The sequence below is a fragment of the Hyla sarda genome, unplaced genomic scaffold, assembly GCF_029499605.1.
Source record: "Hyla sarda isolate aHylSar1 unplaced genomic scaffold, aHylSar1.hap1 scaffold_308, whole genome shotgun sequence".
In the NCBI taxonomy this organism is placed as follows: Eukaryota; Metazoa; Chordata; class Amphibia; order Anura; family Hylidae; genus Hyla; species Hyla sarda.
In genome coordinates this window covers 135002-152757 of record NW_026609803.1, presented here as the reverse complement: position 1 = coordinate 152757, position 17756 = coordinate 135002, and the positions used below count along the sequence as shown (strand labels likewise).

At 47.6% G+C, this 17756-nt stretch overlaps 1 protein-coding gene across 1 annotated transcript in view; it reads left to right on the top strand.

Annotated features, from left to right (window-relative positions):
• Positions 1-14749, top strand: part of LOC130328481 (solute carrier family 52, riboflavin transporter, member 2-like) — a 64823-nt gene extending 50074 nt beyond the window's left edge. The window contains exons 4-5 of the mRNA XM_056553465.1: positions 6341-6464; positions 14381-14749. Coding sequence (XP_056409440.1) covers positions 6341-6464; positions 14381-14593 — 337 coding nt within the window. The 3' untranslated portion in view covers positions 14594-14749. The remainder of the gene's footprint in view (positions 1-6340; positions 6465-14380) is intronic.
• The last annotated feature ends 3007 nt before the right edge of the window (positions 14750-17756 follow it).

Genomic DNA, 17756 nt, shown 5'->3' with positions numbered 1-17756 from the left:
TTGCAACACAATTTGCAACCAAAAAAACCAAAACCCTACATTTTTACAAGGAAACCCCGAAATGGGGCGTGGTCACGGGATAGTGGGCACGGCCCCGACAAAAGGGGCGTGTCCCCGACAGTTTTGAAAAATCCCAACATATTTACTATGGTTTCCACAGAAAATGTGGTGGATTTGAGCTGAGGAAAACCCGACAGATCAGAACCGTTGTAAAAAAAAAAAGCAAAACGTAGGGAAAAGTGCAAAATGTAGGGAAAGTAAATCCCTTGGGGAAATACCAGACGGAAATCCAAACCCACAAAGAAACCTACACAACACTCTTAGTAAATAAACCCCAGTGTGTCATTGTAACCGAAAAGTGCACTGGGTAGAAACAGAAGCCCCCCAAAAGCAACAAAATGATCAGGTATTTTTTTTTTCTTCAGTTTTGCCCTAATAATAATTGTTTGTTTCACTGTACATTTGGTGGTAAAATACGTGATGTCTTTACAAAGTACAATTGATGACGCCAAAAAAACAAGCCTTCATATGGATCTCTAGGTGGAAAACAAAGAGTTATGTCTATTAGAAGGCAGAGAGAAAAAACGAAAACCTCAAAAATAAAAATTGTTTCAATCCACTAGCTGCTATGATATTAAACCAACAATTTAATTTGGCTTTTTTTACACTTATACACTTGCAGCTATTATGAAATAGAAATTCTGTAATTACTGTTCGTATTCTCCTCCTACTATGACACATCTTTAGATATGTCCTCTGTCTCTCAGAGACAGCCTGTGTGCCCCTTATTATAGGATATTCAGAAGGTCCCGCTGCTAAGGAGTCCTGGGTCTCAGCAAAACCAGCACCATGAAGGCAATGTCTCCAGATTCTGGAGGGACAGGACATGGGAAAATAATCTGTATAGAGACCGATGGTCACTGACTGGTACAGCTGTCAAAGTGTGTTCTCAGTCCTGAGACACCCTGCATGGAGGACATTAGTAAGGGGGACACCAGAGACATGACAGCTCTGAAGAGAGTACAAGGCCCCGGGATGAGATAGAGACACCCTGCATGGAAGACATTAGTAAGGAGGACACCAGAGACATGACAGCTCTGAAGAGAGTACAAGGCCCCGGGATGAGATAGAGACACCCTGCATGGAAGACATTAGTAAGGGGGACACCAGAGACATGACAGCTCTGAAGAGAGTACAAGGCCCCAGGATGAGATAGAGACACCCTGCATGGAAGACATTAGTAAGGAGGACACCAGAGACATGACAGCTCTGAAGAGAGTACAAGGCCCCGGGATGAGATAGAGACACCCTGCATGGAGGACATTAGTAAGGAGGACACCAGAGACATGACAGCTCTGAAGAGAGTACAAGGCCCCAGGATGAGATAGAGACACCCTGCATGGAAGACATTAGTAAGGGGGACACCAGAGACATGACAGCTCTGAAGAGAGTACAAGGCCCCGGGATGAGATAGAGACACCCTGCATGGAGGACATTAGTAAGGGGGACACCAGAGACATGACAGCTCTGAAGAGAGTACAAGGCCCCGGGATGAGATAGAGACACCCTGCATGGAAGACATTAGTAAGGAGGACACCAGAGACATGACAGCTCTGAAGAGAGTACAAGGCCCCGGGATGAGATAGAGACACCCTGCATGGAAGACATTAGTAAGGGGGACACCAGAGACATGACAGCTCTGAAGAGAGTACAAGGCCCCGGGATGAGATAGAGACACCCTGCATGGAGGACATTAGTAAGGAGGACACCAGAGACATGACAGCTCTGAAGAGAGTACAAGGCCCCGGGATGAGATAGAGACACCCTGCATGGAAGACATTAGTAAGGAGGACACCAGAGACATGACAGCTCTGAAGAGAGTACAAGGCCCCGGGATGAGATAGAGACACCCTGCATGGAGGACATTAGTAAGGAGGACACCAGAGACATGACAGCTCTGAAGAGAGTACAAGGCCCCAGGATGAGATAGAGACACCCTGCATGGAAGACATTAGTAAGGGGGACACCAGAGACATGACAGCTCTGAAGAGAGTACAAGGCCCCGGGATGAGATAGAGACACCCTGCATGGAGGACATTAGTAAGGAGGACACCAGAGACATGACAGCTCTGAAGAGAGTACAAGGCCCCGGGATGAGATAGAGACACCCTGCATGGAAGACATTAGTAAGGAGGACACCAGAGACATGACAGCTCTGAAGAGAGTACAAGGCCCCAGGATGAGATAGAGACACCCTGCATGGAGGACATTAGTAAGGGGGACACCAGAGACATGACAGCTCTTGAAGAGAGTTATATAGTGGATAAGCAGGGTCCACAGCAGTACAGAGTATTTCAGGAGAGGAGTATGCTGATCATGTAGGGGTCACAGAGTGAGAGTTATATAGTGGAGGAGCAGGGTCCACAGCAGTACAGAGTATTTCAGGAGAGGAATATACTGATCATGTGGGAGGTCACAGGGTGAGAGTTATATAGTGGATGAGTAGGGTCCACAGCAGTACAGAGTATTTCAGGAGAGGAGTATGCTGATCATGTAGGGGTCACAGGGTGAGAGTTATATAGTGGAGGAGCAGGGTCCACAGCAGTACAGAGTATTTCAGGAGAGGAATATACTGATCATGTGGAGGTCACAGGGTGAGAGTTATATAGTGGATGAGCAGGGTCCACAGCAGTACAGAGTATTTCAGGAGAGGAGTGTTCTGATCATGTGGGAGTCACAGGGTGAGAGTTATATAGTGGAGGAGCAGGGTCCACAGCAGTACAGAGTATACAGGAGAGTAGTGTACTGATCATGTGGGGGTCACAGGGTAAGAGTTATATAGTGGAGGAGCAGGGTCCACAGCAGTACAGAGTATTTCAGGAGAGGAATATACTGATCATGTGGGAGGTCACAGGGTGAGAGTTATATAGTGGATGAGTAGGGTCCACAGCAGTACAGAGTATTTCAGGAGAGGAGTATGCTGATCATGTAGGGGTCACAGGGTGAGAGTTATATAGTGGAGGAGCAGGGTCCACAGCAGTACAGAGTATTTCAGGAGAGGAATATACTGATCATGTGGAGGTCACAGGGTGAGAGTTATATAGTGGATTAGCAGGGTCCACAGCAGTACAGAGTATTTCAGGAGAGGAGTGTTCTGATCATGTGGGAGTCACAGGGTGAGAGTTATATAGTGGAGGAGCAGGGTCCACAGCAGTACAGAGTATACAGGAGAGTAGTGTACTGATCATGTGGGGGTCACAGGGTGAGAGTTATATAGTGGAGGAGCAAGGTCCACAGCAGTACAGAGTATTTCAGGAAAGGAGTGTACTGATCATGTGGAGGTCACAGGGTGAGAGTTATATAGTGGATGAGCAGGGTCCACAGCAGTACAGAGTATTTCAGGAGAGGAATATACTGATCATGTGGAGGTCACAGGGTGAGAGTTATATAGTGGAGGAGCAGGGTCCACAGCAGTACAGAGTATTTTAGGAGAGGAGTGTACTGATCATGTAGAGGTCACAGGGTGAGAGTTATATAGTGGATGAGCAGGGTCCACAGCAGTACAGAGTATTTCAGGAGAGGAGTGTACTGATCATGTGGAGGTCACAGGGTGAGAGTTATATAGTGGAGGAGCAGGGTCCACAGCAGTACAGAGTATTTCAGGAGAGGAGTGTGCTGATCATGTGGAGGTCACAGTGTGAGAGCTATATAGTGGATGAGCAGGGTCCACAGCAGTACAGAGTATTTCAGGAGAGGAGTGTGCTGATCATGTAGAGGTCACAGGGTGAGAGTTATATAGTGGAGGAGCAGGGTGCACAGCAGTACAGAGTATTTCAGGAGAGGAGTGTACTGATCATGTGGAGGTCACAGTGTGAGAGTTATATAGTGGAGGAGCAGGGTCCACAGCAGTACAGAGTATTTCAGGAGAGGAGTGTACTGATCATGTAGAAGTCACAGGGTGAGAGTTATATAGTGGAGGAGCAGGGTCCACAGCAGTACAGAGTATTTCAGGAGAGGAGTGTTCTGATCATGTGGGAGTCACAGGGTGAGAGTTATATAGTGGAGGAGCAGGGTCCACAGCAGTACAGAGTATACAGGAGAGTAGTGTACTGATCATGTGGGGGTCACAGGGTGAGAGTTATATAGTGGAGGAGCAGGGTCCACAGCAGTACAGAGTATTTCAGGAGAGGAATATACTGATCATGTGGGAGGTCAAAGGGTGAGAGTTATATAGTGGATGAGTAGGGTCCACAGCAGTACAGAGTATTTCAGGAGAGGAGTATGCTGATCATGTAGGGGTCACAGGGTGAGAGTTATATAGTGGAGGAGCAGGGTCCACAGCAGTACAGAGTATTTCAGGAGAGGAATATACTGATCATGTGGAGGTCACAGGGTGAGAGTTATATAGTGGATTAGCAGGGTCCACAGCAGTACAGAGTATTTCAGGAGAGGAGTGTTCTGATCATGTGGGAGTCACAGGGTGAGAGTTATATAGTGGAGGAGCAGGGTCCACAGCAGTACAGAGTATACAGGAGAGTAGTGTACTGATCATGTGGGGGTCACAGGGTGAGAGTTATATAGTGGAGGAGCAAGGTCCACAGCAGTACAGAGTATTTCAGGAAAGGAGTGTACTGATCATGTGGAGGTCACAGGGTGAGAGTTATATAGTGGATGAGCAGGGTCCACAGCAGTACAGAGTATTTCAGGAGAGGAATATACTGATCATGTGGAGGTCACAGGGTGAGAGTTATATAGTGGAGGAGCAGGGTCCACAGCAGTACAGAGTATTTTAGGAGAGGAGTGTACTGATCATGTAGAGGTCACAGGGTGAGAGTTATATAGTGGAGGAGCAGGGTGCACAGCAGTACAGAGTATTTTAGGAGAGGAGTGTACTGATCATGTAGAGGTCACAGGGTGAGAGTTATATAGTGGATGAGCAGGGTCCACAGCAGTACAGAGTATTTCAGGAGAGGAATATACTGATCATGTGGAGGTCACAGTGTGAGAGCTATATAGTGGATGAGCAGGGTCCACAGCAGTACAGAGTATTTCAGGAGAGGAGTGTGCTGATCATGTAGAGGTCACAGGGTGAGAGTTATATAGTGGAGGAGCAGGGTGCACAGCAGTACAGAGTATTTCAGGAGAGGAGTGTACTGATCATGTGGAGGTCACAGTGTGAGAGTTATATAGTGGAGGAGCAGGGTCCACAGCAGTACAGAGTATTTCAGGAGAGGAGTGTACTGATCATGTAGAAGTCACAGGGTGAGAGTTATATAGTGGAGGAGCAGGGTCCACAGCAGTACAGAGTATTTCAGGAGAGGAGTGTACTGATCATGTAGAGGTCACAGGGTGAGAGTTATATAGTGGAGGAGCAGGGTCCACAGCAGTACAGAGTATTTCAGGAGAGGAGTGTACTGATCATGTGGAGGTCACAGGGTGAGAGTTATATAGTGGAGGAGCAGGGTCCACAGCAGTACAGAGTATTTCAGGAGAGGAGTGTACTGATCATGTAGAAGTCACAGGGTGAGAGTTATATAGTGGAGGAGCAGGGTCCACAGCAGTACAGAGTATTTCAGGAGAGGAGTGTACTGATCATGTAGAGGTCACAGGGTGAGAGTTATATAGTGGAGGAGCAGGGTCCACAGCAGTACAGAGTATTTCAGGAGAACAGTGCGATAATCCTGTGAGTGAGTTAATCTTTTCCCTGTAGATTCACTGCCCTCTCCTCCATGTATTATAGAGATTAATGGCGGATACATGAGATTAAGTATTATTTATTAACAGCGAGTCTGGGCCCCTGATCCTGCTCCAGCTCCCCATGTGACTCTGTTTTTATACATTCCAGACATATTTTGGACTGATCTTGTGATGGTCACGGCATTCACTCTCACACAGTCGTCTAGTAGATGCTCTATGCCAGCGATCTCTAAACTGCATCCCTCCAGATGTTGCAAGACTATAACTTCGTCCATGCCTGGACAGACAACTATTTTCTGGGCATGCTGGAAGTTGTAGTTTTGCAACATCTGGAGGGCTGCAGTTTAAAGCCCACAGCTCTATGTGATGGTCGCAACAGCGGTGCCTGACTGAACCCATTGACTTTAATGGGGTCTATCGGGACCCGCTGTTACCCGTCATAATGACGGCTATCAAACTCCAAACAAAACAAGAGAGTTTGACAGCCATTCTTGACTGAGAGCAAAGGCAGTGTGTAAGTAGCCTAAGAAGGATTTGGGGTTGGGATATGTTAGGGGGCCTCACTCTCTTGTTGGTTGGGAATGATCTTATGACAATGGTGGTCACAGGTTGATGTGTTTATCCATAATGTCTTTTCTTTCAGGTCCTCTCTGGGCCTCGGGGTGATCATGGCGGTGGGCGTTGTGTTCGGGGGTTATCTGATGGCCCTGGCCGCTCTCAGTCCATGCCCTCCCCTGTTGGGAAGCACAGCGGGTGTAGCCTTGGTGGTGAGTATCGCTATGTGTACAGTTGTGAAAAAAGTATGCGGTCTTTGAATTCTAAGTTTTTACATACCAAGCTCAGTACTAGCCTTAGACATGCCCCTTCCTGAGCTCAGTACTAGCCTTAGACATGCCCCTTCCTGAGCTCAGTACTAGTCTTAGACATGCCCCTTCCTGAGCTCAGTACTAGCCTTAGACATGCCCCTTCCTGAGCTCAGTACTAGCCTTAGACATGCCCCTTCCTGAGCTCAGTACTAGCCTTAGACATGCCCCTTCCTGAGCTCAGTACTAGTCTTAGACATGCCCCTTCCTGAGCTCAGTACTAGCCTTAGACATGCCCCTTCCTGAGCTCAGTACTAGCCTTAGACATGCCCCTTCCTGAGCTCAGTACTAGTCTTAGACATGTCCCGTCCTGAGCTCAGTACTAGCCTTAGACATGCCCCTTCCTGAGCTCAGTACTAGCCTTAAGACATGCCCCTACCTGAGCTCAGTACTAGCCTTTGACATGCCCCTTCCTGAGCTCAGTGCTAGCCTTAGACATGCCCCTTCCTGAGCTCAGTACTAGCCTTAGACATGCCCCTTCCTGAGCTCAGTTTTAGCCTTAGACATGCCCCTTCCTGAGCTCAGTACTAGCCTTAGACATGCCCCTTCCTGAGCTCAGTACTAGCCTTAGACATGCCCCTCCCTGAGCTCAGTACTAGCCTTAGACATGCCCCTTCCTGAGCTCAGTACTAGCCTTAGACATGCCCCTTCCTGAGCTCAGTACTAGCCTTAGACATGCCCCTCCCTGAGCTCAGTACTAGCCTTAGACATGGCCCTTCCTGAGCTCAATGCTAGCCTTAGACATGCCCTTGCCTGAGCTCAGTACTAGCATTAGACATGCCCCTTCCTGAGCTCAATTTTAGCCTTGGACATGCCCCTTCCTGAGCTCAGTACTAGCCTTAGACATGCCCCTTCCTGAGCTTATTACTAGCCTTAGACATGCCCCTTCCTGAGCTCAGTACTAGCCTTAGACATGCCCCTTGTGAACTCAGTACTAGCCTTAGACATGCCCCTTCCTGAGCTCAGTACTAGCCTTAGATATGCCCCTTCCTGAGCTCAGTTTTAGCCTTAGACATGCCCCTTCCTGAGCTCAGTACTAGCCTTAGACATGCCCCTTCCTGAGCTCAGTACTAGCCTTAGACATGCCCCTTCCTGAGCTCAGTACTAGCCTTGGACATGCCCCTTCCTGAGCTCAGTACTAGCCTTAGACATGCCCCTTCCTGAGCTCAGTACTAGCCTTAGACATGCCCCTTCCTGAGCTCAGTACTAGCCTTAGACATTCTCCTTCCTGAGCTCAGTACTAGCCTTAGACATGCCCCTCCCTGAGCTCAGTACTAGCCTTAGACATGCCCCTTCCTGAGCTCAGTACTAGCCTTAGACATGCCCCTTCCTGAGCTCAGTACTAGCCTTAGACATGCCCCTTCCTGAGCTCAGTACTAGCCTTAGACATGCCCCTCCCTGAGCTCAGTACTAGCCTTAGACATGGCCCTTCCTGAGCTCAGTGCTAGCCTTAGACATGCCCTTTCCTGAGCTCAGTACTAGCATTAGACATGCCCCTTCCTGAGCTCAATTTTAGCCTTGGACATGCCCCTTCCTGAGCTCAGTACTAGCCTTAGACATGCCCCTCCCTAAGCTCAGTATTAGCCTTAGACATGCCCCTTCCTGAGCTCAGTACTAGCCTTAGACATGCCCCTTCCTGAGCTCAGTACTAGCCTTAGACATGCCCCTTCCTGAGCTCAGTGCTAGCCTTAGACATGTCCCTTCCTGAGCTCAGTACTAGCCTTAGACATGCCCCTTCCTGAGCTCAGTACTAGCCTTAGACATGCCCCTTCCTGAGCTCAGTACTAGCCTTAGACATGCCCCTTCCTGAGCTCAGTACTAGCCTTAGACATGCCCCTTCCTGAGCTCAGTACTAGCCTTAGACATGCCCCTTCCTGAGCTCAGTACTAGCCTTAGACATGCCCCTTCCTGAGCTCAGTACTAGCCTTAGACATGCCCCTTCCTGAGCTCAGTACTAGTCTTAGACATGCCCCTTCCTGAGCTCAGTACTAGCCTTAGACATGCCCCTTCCTGAGCTCATTACTAGCCTTAGACATGCCCCTTCCTGAGCTCAGTACTAGCCTTAGACATGCCCCTTCCTGAGCTCAGTACTAGCCTTAGACATGCCCCTTCCTGAGCTCAGTACTAGCCTTAGACATGTCCCTTCCTGAGCTCAGTGCTAGCCTTAGACATGCCCCTTCCTGAGCTCAGTACTAGCCTTAGACATGCCCCTTCCTGAGCTCAGTACTAGCCTTAGACATGCCCCTTCCTGAGCTCAGTACTAGCCTTAGACATGCCCCTTCCTGAGCTCAGTACTAGCCTTAGACATGCCCCTTCCTGAGCTCAGTACTAGCCTTAGACATGCCCCTTCCTGAGCTCAGTACTAGCCTTAGACATGCCCCTTCCTGAGCTCATTACTAGCCTTAGACATGCCCCTTCCTGAGCTCATTACTAGCCTTAGACATGCCCCTTCCTGAGCTCAGTACTAGTCTTAGACATGCCCCTTCCTGAGCTCAGTACTAGTCTTAGACATGCCCCTTCCTGAGCTCAGTACTAGCCTTAGACATGCCCCTTCCTGAGCTCAGTGCTTGCCTTAGACATGCCCCTTCCTGAGCTCAGTACTAGCCTTAGACATGCCCCTTCCTGAGCTCAGTACTAGCCTTAGACATGCCCCTTCCTGAGCTCAGTACTAGCCTTAGACATGTCCCTTCCTGAGCTCAGTACTAGCCTTAGACATGCCCCTTCCTGAGCTCAGTACTAGCCTTAGACATGCCTCTTTCTGAGCTCATTACTAGCCTTAGACATGCCCCTTCCTGAGCTCAGTACTAGTCTTAGACATGCCCCTTCCTGAGCTCAGTACTAGTCTTAGACATGCCCCTTCCTGAGCTCAGTACTAGCCTTAGACATGCCCCTTCCTGAGCTCAGTACTAGCCTTAGACATGCCCCTTCCTGAGCTCAGTACTAGTCTTAGACATGCCCCTTCCTGAGCTCAGTACTAGTCTTAGACATGCCCCTTCCTGAGCTCAGTACTAGCCTTAGACATGCCCCTTCCTGAGCTCAGTACTAGCCTTAGACATGCCCCTTCCTGAGCTCAGTACTAGCCTTAGACATGCCCCTTCCTGAGCTCAGTACTAGCCTTAGACATGCCCCTTCCTGAGCTCTAGACATGCCCCTTCCTGAGCTCAGTACTAGCCTTAGACATGCCCCTTCCTGAGCTCAGTGCTAGCCTTGGACATGCCCCTTCCTGAGCTCAGTACTAGCCTTAGACATGCCCCTTCCTGAGCTCATTACTAGCCTTAGACATGTCCCTTCCTGAGCTCAGTACTAGTCTTAGACATGCCCCTTCCTGAGCTCAGTACTAGCCTTAGACATGCCCCTTCCTGAGCTCAGTACTAGCCTTAGACATGTCCCTTCCTGAGCTCAGTACTAGCCTTAGACATGCCCCTTCCTGAGCTCAGTACTAGTCTTAGACATGCCCCTTCCTGAGCTCAGTACTAGTCTTAGACATGCCCCTTCCTGAGCTCAGTACTAGCCTTAGACATGCCCCTTCCTGAGCTCAGTACTAGCCTTAGACATGCCCCTTCCTGAGCTCAGTACTAGTCTTAGACATGCCCCTTCCTGAGCTCAGTACTAGCCTTAGACATGCCCCTTCCTGAGCTCAGTACTAGTCTTAGACATGCCCCTTCCTGAGCTCAGTACTAGCCTTAGACATGCCCCTTCCTGAGCTCAGTACTAGCCTTAGACATGCCCCTTCCTGAGCTCAGTACTAGTCTTAGACATGCCCCTTCCTGAGCTCAGTACTAGCCTTAGACATGCCCCTTCCTGAGCTCAGTACTAGCCTTAGATATTTCCCTTCCTGAGCTCAGTACTAGCCTTAGACATGCCCCTTCCTGAGCTCAGTACTAGCCTTAGACATGCCCCTTCCTGAGCTCAGTACTAGCCTTAGACATGCCCCTTCCTGAGCTCAGTACTAGCCTTAGACATGCCCCTTCCTGAGCTCAGTACTAGCCTTAGACATGCCCCTTCCTGAGCTCAGTACTAGCCTTAGACATGCCCCTTCCTGAGCTCAGTACTAGTCTTAGACATGCCCCTTCCTGAGCTCAGTACTAGTCTTAGACATGCCCCTTCCTGAGCTCAGTACTAGTCTTAGACATGCCCCTTCCTGAGCTCATTACTAGCCTTAGACATGCCCCTTCCTGAGCTCAGTACTAGTCTTAGACATGCCCCTTCCTGAGCTCAGTACTAGTCTTAGACATGCCCCTTCCTGAGCTCAGTACTAGTCTTAGACATGCCCCTTCCTGAGCTCAGTACTAGCCTTAGACATGCCCCTTCCTGAGCTCAGTACTAGCCTTAGACATGCCCCTTCCTGAGCTGAGTACTAGCCTTAGACATGCCCCTTCCTGAGCTCAATGCTAGCCTTAGACATGCCCTTTCCTGAGCTCAGTACTAGCATTAGACATGCCCCTTCCTGAGCTCAATTTTAGCCTTGGACATGCCCCTTCCTGAGCTCAGTACTAGCCTTAGACATGCCCCTTCCTGAGCTTATTACTAGCCTTAGACATGCCCCTTCCTGAGCTCAGTACTAGCCTTAGACATGCCCCTTCCTGAGCTCAGTACTAGCCTTAGACATGCCCCTTGCTGAGCTCAGAACTAGCCTTAGACATGTCCCGTCCTGAGCTCAGTACTAGCCTTAGACATGCCCCTTGTGAACTCAGTACTAGCCTTAGACATGCCCCTTCCTGAGCTCAGTACTAGCCTTAGATATGCCCCTTCCTGAGCTCAGTTTTAGCCTTAGACATGCCCCTTCCTGAGCTCAGTACTAGCCTTAGACATGCCCCTTCCTGAGCTCAGTACTAGCCTTAGACATGCCCCTTCCTGAGCTCAGTACTAGCCTTAGACATGCCCCTTCCTGAGCTCAGTACTAGCCTTAGACATGCCCCTTCCTGAGCTCAGTACTAGCCTTAGACATGCCCCTTCCTGAGCTCAGTACTAGCCTTAGACATGCCCCTTCCTGAGCTCAGTACTAGCCTTAGACATGCCCCTTCCTGAGCTCAGTACTAGCCTTAGACATGCCCCTTCCTGAGCTCAGTACTAGCCTTAGACATGGCCCTTCCTGAGCTCAGTACTAGCCTTAGACATGCCCCTTCCTGAGCTCAGTACTAGCCTTAGACATGCCCCTTCCTGAGCTGAGTACTAGCCTTAGACATGCCCCTTCCTGAGCTCAGTACTAGCCTTAGACATGCCCCTTCCTGAGCTCAGTACTAGCCTTAGACATGCCCCTTCCTGAGCTCAGTACTAGCCTTAAATTAACTATAGACCACCATAGGTGGTCACTAATACCCTAAATATACCAACCAACTAAATGTTTTGCCACAATGTTTTGCCACGGCTGTGGCTTTGTCAAGAGGCAAATGGACAATGCTGGTGGTGAGTGCTCATTCATTCTACTTCTAGATCTTGTTTTCAGAATAATTGGTACCAGAAAGTTCTACAGATCAGTAAATGACTTCTATTTAAAGGAACTCCAGTCCTGTTTAGAGCTGTAGAGAGGTTTCTTCTGCTCTGGACAAATCCTGACACAGACATATGGGGCAGCAGTAAGCACCTTGTCAGATTTTTTTTTTTAAGTGAACCTGCCAACAGGGACTCAGGGGTGTAAATAGGCCCAAGGCTAGATCGGGCGAATAGGATTGTGGGGATACCTGTATGATCTCCATAGTTCTTTCTAGCGCTCAGATTTAGGCACTAAGCCTCATTTGTATAATAACAAAAAAGGCTTAGATCTCGCGCACCTGATAGCTCCAGACCAAAGGCGTCCACATTGATGATGATCAGTGAATCAAGGGCTTTCCATTAGCAGCACCTTGCAGTTACTTACCCTCTTAATTCCTATGAAACTAGAAAAAAAACACATCCCACAGGCTTGTGAACACATGTGGACAAAACCAACCCCTTAGTGGTCACCAATGGCCGCATGATATTGCTGATCTCAGAAACATTGCACAGCCATTAATAAACACATGGTAGCTTGGTTTCAGGCCACACACTACCTTCTGCATTTCGGTGTGTTATTTGTTAAATAAATGAGAATATGATGAAATCTGATGGGTGTTTAAGACCTTCTAAGAACCAGATTTTAGTTTTTTTAATTATGCACTAAGTAAAACCAAAGAACTCAAAGAAGGTGGACCCCCCATCATCCCTGACCCCAGGAGCTCACAATCTAATCTCCTATCATACAATGTATCACCCCCATCATCCCTGACCCCGGGATCACAATCTAATCTCCTATCATACAATGTATCACCCCCATCATCCCTGACCCCAGGAGATCACAATCTAATCTCCTATCATACAATGTATCACTCCCATCATCCCTGACCCCAGGAGATCACAATCTAATCTCCTATCATACAATGTATCACTCCCATCATCCCTGACCCCAGGAGCTCACAATCTAATCTCCTATCATACAATGTATCACCCCCATCATCCCTGACCCAAGGAGCTCACAATCTAATCACATACAATGTATCACTCCCATCATCCCTGACCCCAGGAGCTCACAATCTAATCTCCTATCATACAATGTATCACTCCCATCATCCCTGACCCCAGGAGCTCACAATCTAATCTCCTATCATACAATGTATCACTCCCATCATCCCTGACCCCAGGAGCTCACAATCTAATCTCCTATCATACAATGTATCACCCCCATCATCCCTGACCCCAGGAGCTCACAATCTAATCTCCTATCATACAATGTATCACTCCCATCATCCCTGACCCCAGGAGATCACAATCTAATCTCCTATCAGACAATGTATCACTCCCATCATCCCTGACCCCAGGAGATCACAATATAATCTCCTATCATACAATGTATCACTCCCATCATCCCCGACCCCAGGAGATCACAATCTAATCTCCTATCATACAATGTATCACTCCCATCATCCCTGACCCCAGGAGATCACAATCTAATCTCCTATCATACAATGTATCACTCCCATCATCCCTGACCCCAGGAGATCACAATCTTATCTCCTATCATACAATGTATCACTCCCATCATCCCTGACCCCAGGAGATCACAATCTAATCTCCTATCATACAATGTATCACTCCCATCATCCCTGACCCCAGGAGATCACAATCTAATCTCCTATCACATACAATGTATCACTCCCATCATCTCTGACCCCAGGAGATCACAATCTAATCTCCTATCATACAATGTATCACTCCCATCATCCCTGACCCCAGGAGCTCACATTCCAATCTCCTATCATACAATGTATCACTCCCATCATCCCTGACCCCAGGAGATCAATCTAATCTCCTATCAGACAATGTATCACTCCCATCATCCCTGACCCCAGGAGCTCACAATCTAATCTCCTATCATACAATGTATCACTCCCATCATCCCTGACCCCAGGAGCTCACAATCTAATCTCCTATCATACAATGTATCACTCCCATCATCCCTGACCCCAGGAGCTCACAATCTAATCTATCACATACAATGTATCACTCCCATCATCCCTGACCCCAGGAGATCACAATCTAATCTCCTATCATACAATGTATCACTCCCATCATCCCTGACCCCAGGAGATCACAATCTAATCTCCTATCATACAATGTATCACTCCCATCATCCCTGACCCCAGGAGATCACAATCTAATCTCCTATCATACAATGTATCACTCCCATCATCCCTGACCCCAGGAGATCAATCTAATCTCCTATCAGACAATGTATCACTCCCATCATTCTTGTCCCGCCTCCACTGCACATTTTCCTGGTGTAACTTGGTGATTTGTCTCGGCAGGTTTTGTCTTGGTCTCTCTTTTTGGGTCTCCTGTCGTACCTGAAGGTGGTGATTGGCAGCCTTCTCCATGAAGCTGGGCACAGCGCCCTCCTGTGGTGTGGTGCTGTCATCCAGGCCGGTTCTCTACTGGGGGCCCTAGTAATGTTCCCCATGGTCAGTGTCTACCACCTGTTCCAGAGCGGCAGAGACTGTGAAGACAGCTGCTCCCTGTGAGAAGGTTGTCCTGTGCCTGCCCATGAGGAGGTTGTTCTGATCCTGCCCATGAGGAGGTTGTCCTGTGCCTGCTTTATGTGGAGGTTGTCTTGTTCCTGCACTTGTATTGTGTCTTCTTTCTCAGGATCTTTTTATAAGAGTAAAATTCAACTTTTCCACAAAGTGTTGTCTGTGTCATGTATTGTGTGCAGATGACATCATGAGGGGGGTGGGGAATGATACGTGGTTCTGCACAGTGGCACCACTACAAGCATCTGGAGAGGAGTTATAATGTAAGTCGGGGAGATCTGAAGCACGTTCTTCACCGGCCCATGGTTCTTTTAATAAACTGGGATCCAACCTGCAGGGAGTGTTATATGAGGATTAACCCCTCACATCACATCCCCAGGGGTCATGTTCCTAAAAGTCCATCGCTAGATGAAATGTCCTGACCCTAAATCAGCAGACCATAGCATTAGAACTAAAGTAATTTATAGTGCCAATCAATGTGTGTCGTTGCGGTGTATTATGGTTGTGTACTGGTGACATTGCGGTGTATTATGGTTGTGTACTGGTGACGTTGCGGTGTATTATAGTTATAGCTGGTGAGGTTGTGGTGTATTTTGGTTGTGTACTGGTGACGTTGTGGTGTATTATGGTTGTGTACTGGTGACATTGCGGTGTATTATGGTTGTGTACTGGTGACGTTGCCGTGTATTATGGTTATAGCTGGTGACGTTGCGGTGTATTATGGTTGTGTACTGGTGACGTTGCCGTGTATTATGGTTATAGCTGGGGATGTTGCGGTGTATTATGGTTGTGTACTGGTGACGTTGCGGTGTATTATGGTTATAGCTGGTGATATTGTGGTGTATTATGGTTGTGTACTGGTGACGTTGCGGTGTATTATGGTTATAGCTGGTGATGTTGTGGTGTATTATGGTTGTGTACTGGTGACGTTGCGATGTATTATGGTTATAGCTGGTGATATTGTGGTGTATTATGGTTGTGTACTGGTGACGTTGCGGTGTATTATGGTTATAGCTGGTGATGTTCCAGTGTATTATGGTTGTGCACTGCTGACGTTGCGGTGTATTATGGTTGTGCACTGGTGACGTTGCGGTGTATTATGGTTGTGTACTGGTGACGTTGCAGTGTATTATGGTTATAGCTGGTGATATTGTGGTGTATTATGGTTGTGTACTGGTGACGTTGCGGTGTATTATGGTTGTGTACTGGTGACATTGCTGTGTATTATGGTTGTGTAATCATGTTGCAGTGTATTATGGTTGTAGCTGGTGACGTTGCGGTGTATTATGGTTATAGCTGGTGATATTGTGGTGTATTATGGTTGTGTACTGGTGACGTTGCGGTGTATTATGGTTGTGTACTGGTGACATTGCTGTGTATTATGGTTGTGTAATCATGTTGCAGTGTATTATGGTTGTAGCTGGTGACGTTGCGGTGTATTATGGTTATAGCTGGTGATATTGTGGTGTATTATGGTTGTGTACTGGTGACGTTGCGGTGTATTATGGTTGTGTACTGGTGACATTGCTGTGTATTATGGTTGTGTAATCATGTTGCAGGGTATTATGGTTGTAGCTGGTGACGTTGTGTTGTATTATGGTTATAGCTGGTGATATTGTGGTGTATTATGGTTGTGTACTGGTGACGTTGCGGTGTATTATGGTTGTGTACTGGTGACATTGCTGTGTATTATGGTTGTGTAATCATGTTGCAGTGTATTATGGTTGTAGCTGGTGATATTGTGGTGTATTATGGTTGTGTACTGGTGACGTTGCGGTGTATTATGGTTGTGTACTGGTGACATTGCTGTGTATTATGGTTGTGTAATCATGTTGCAGTGTATTATGGTTGTAGCTGGTGACGTTGCGTTGTATTATGGTTATAGCTGGTGATATTGTGGTGTATTATGGTTGTGTACTGGTGACGTTGCGGTGTATTATGGTTGTGTACTGGTGACATTGCTGTGTATTATGGTTGTGTAATCATGTTGCAGTGTATTATGGTTGTAGCTGGTGATATTGTGGTGTATTATGGTTGTGTACTGGTGACGTTGCGGTGTATTATGGTTGTGTACTGGTGACATTGCTGTGTATTATGGTTGTGTAATCATGTTGCAGTGTATTATGGTTGTAGCTGGTGATATTGTGGTGTATTATGGTTGTGTACTGGTGACGTTGCGGTGTATTATGGTTGTGTACTGGTGACATTGCTGTGTATTATGGTTGTGTAATCATGTTGCAGTGTATTATGGTTGTAGCTGGTGACGTTGCGTTGTATTATGGTTATAGCTGGTGATATTGTGGTGTATTATGGTTGTGTACTGGTGACGTTGCGGTGTATTATGGTTGTGTACTGGTGACATTGCTGTGTATTATGGTTGTGTAATCATGTTGCAGTGTATTATGGTTGTAGCTGGTGATATTGTGGTGTATTATGGTTGTGTACTGGTGACGTTGCGGTGTATTATGGTTGTGTACTGGTGACATTGCTGTGTATTATGGTTGTGTAATCATGTTGCAGTGTATTATGGTTATAGCTGGTGATATTGTGGTGTATTATGGTTGTGTACTGGTGACGTTGCGGTGTATTATGGTTGTGTACTGGTGACATTGCTGTGTATTATGGTTGTGTAATCATGTTGCAGTGTATTATGGTTGTAGCTGGTGACACTGTGGTGTATTATAGTTGTATATGATTTTGCAGTGATTTATAGTTGTGTTCAAGGCTTCACACTTGTACTTGTGATTACAACGGTACATACCTACCTGTTATGGAAGACATTTAAACTTAACAAAGCGGTCAGATTTGTGCCCATAACAGCGACGGAGGGCATGCCTTTATTGGGCATACCCTGTAATGGATAAATTGAAAAAAGGGGAGGGTTGGTAGGGGTCCGCAAAACGTCACGTACGCCCCGCCAGTAGGAGCAGGGGCGTTATATACGCCAGCCCCTACCCACACTTCTTAACAACCCGCTTAGAAGTGCAGAGGGTGGAGATACTACCACCCCTCACACAAATACAGCCATAATAGGCATAAAGGAGATATCCAGTGCTGAAAAACTTATCCCCCTATCCTAAGGATCTCCTGTACGGGGCCCTGGCTCGCTGGCCAGATAGTGGGTGTCGACCACCGCACGAAACGGTGGCTGACA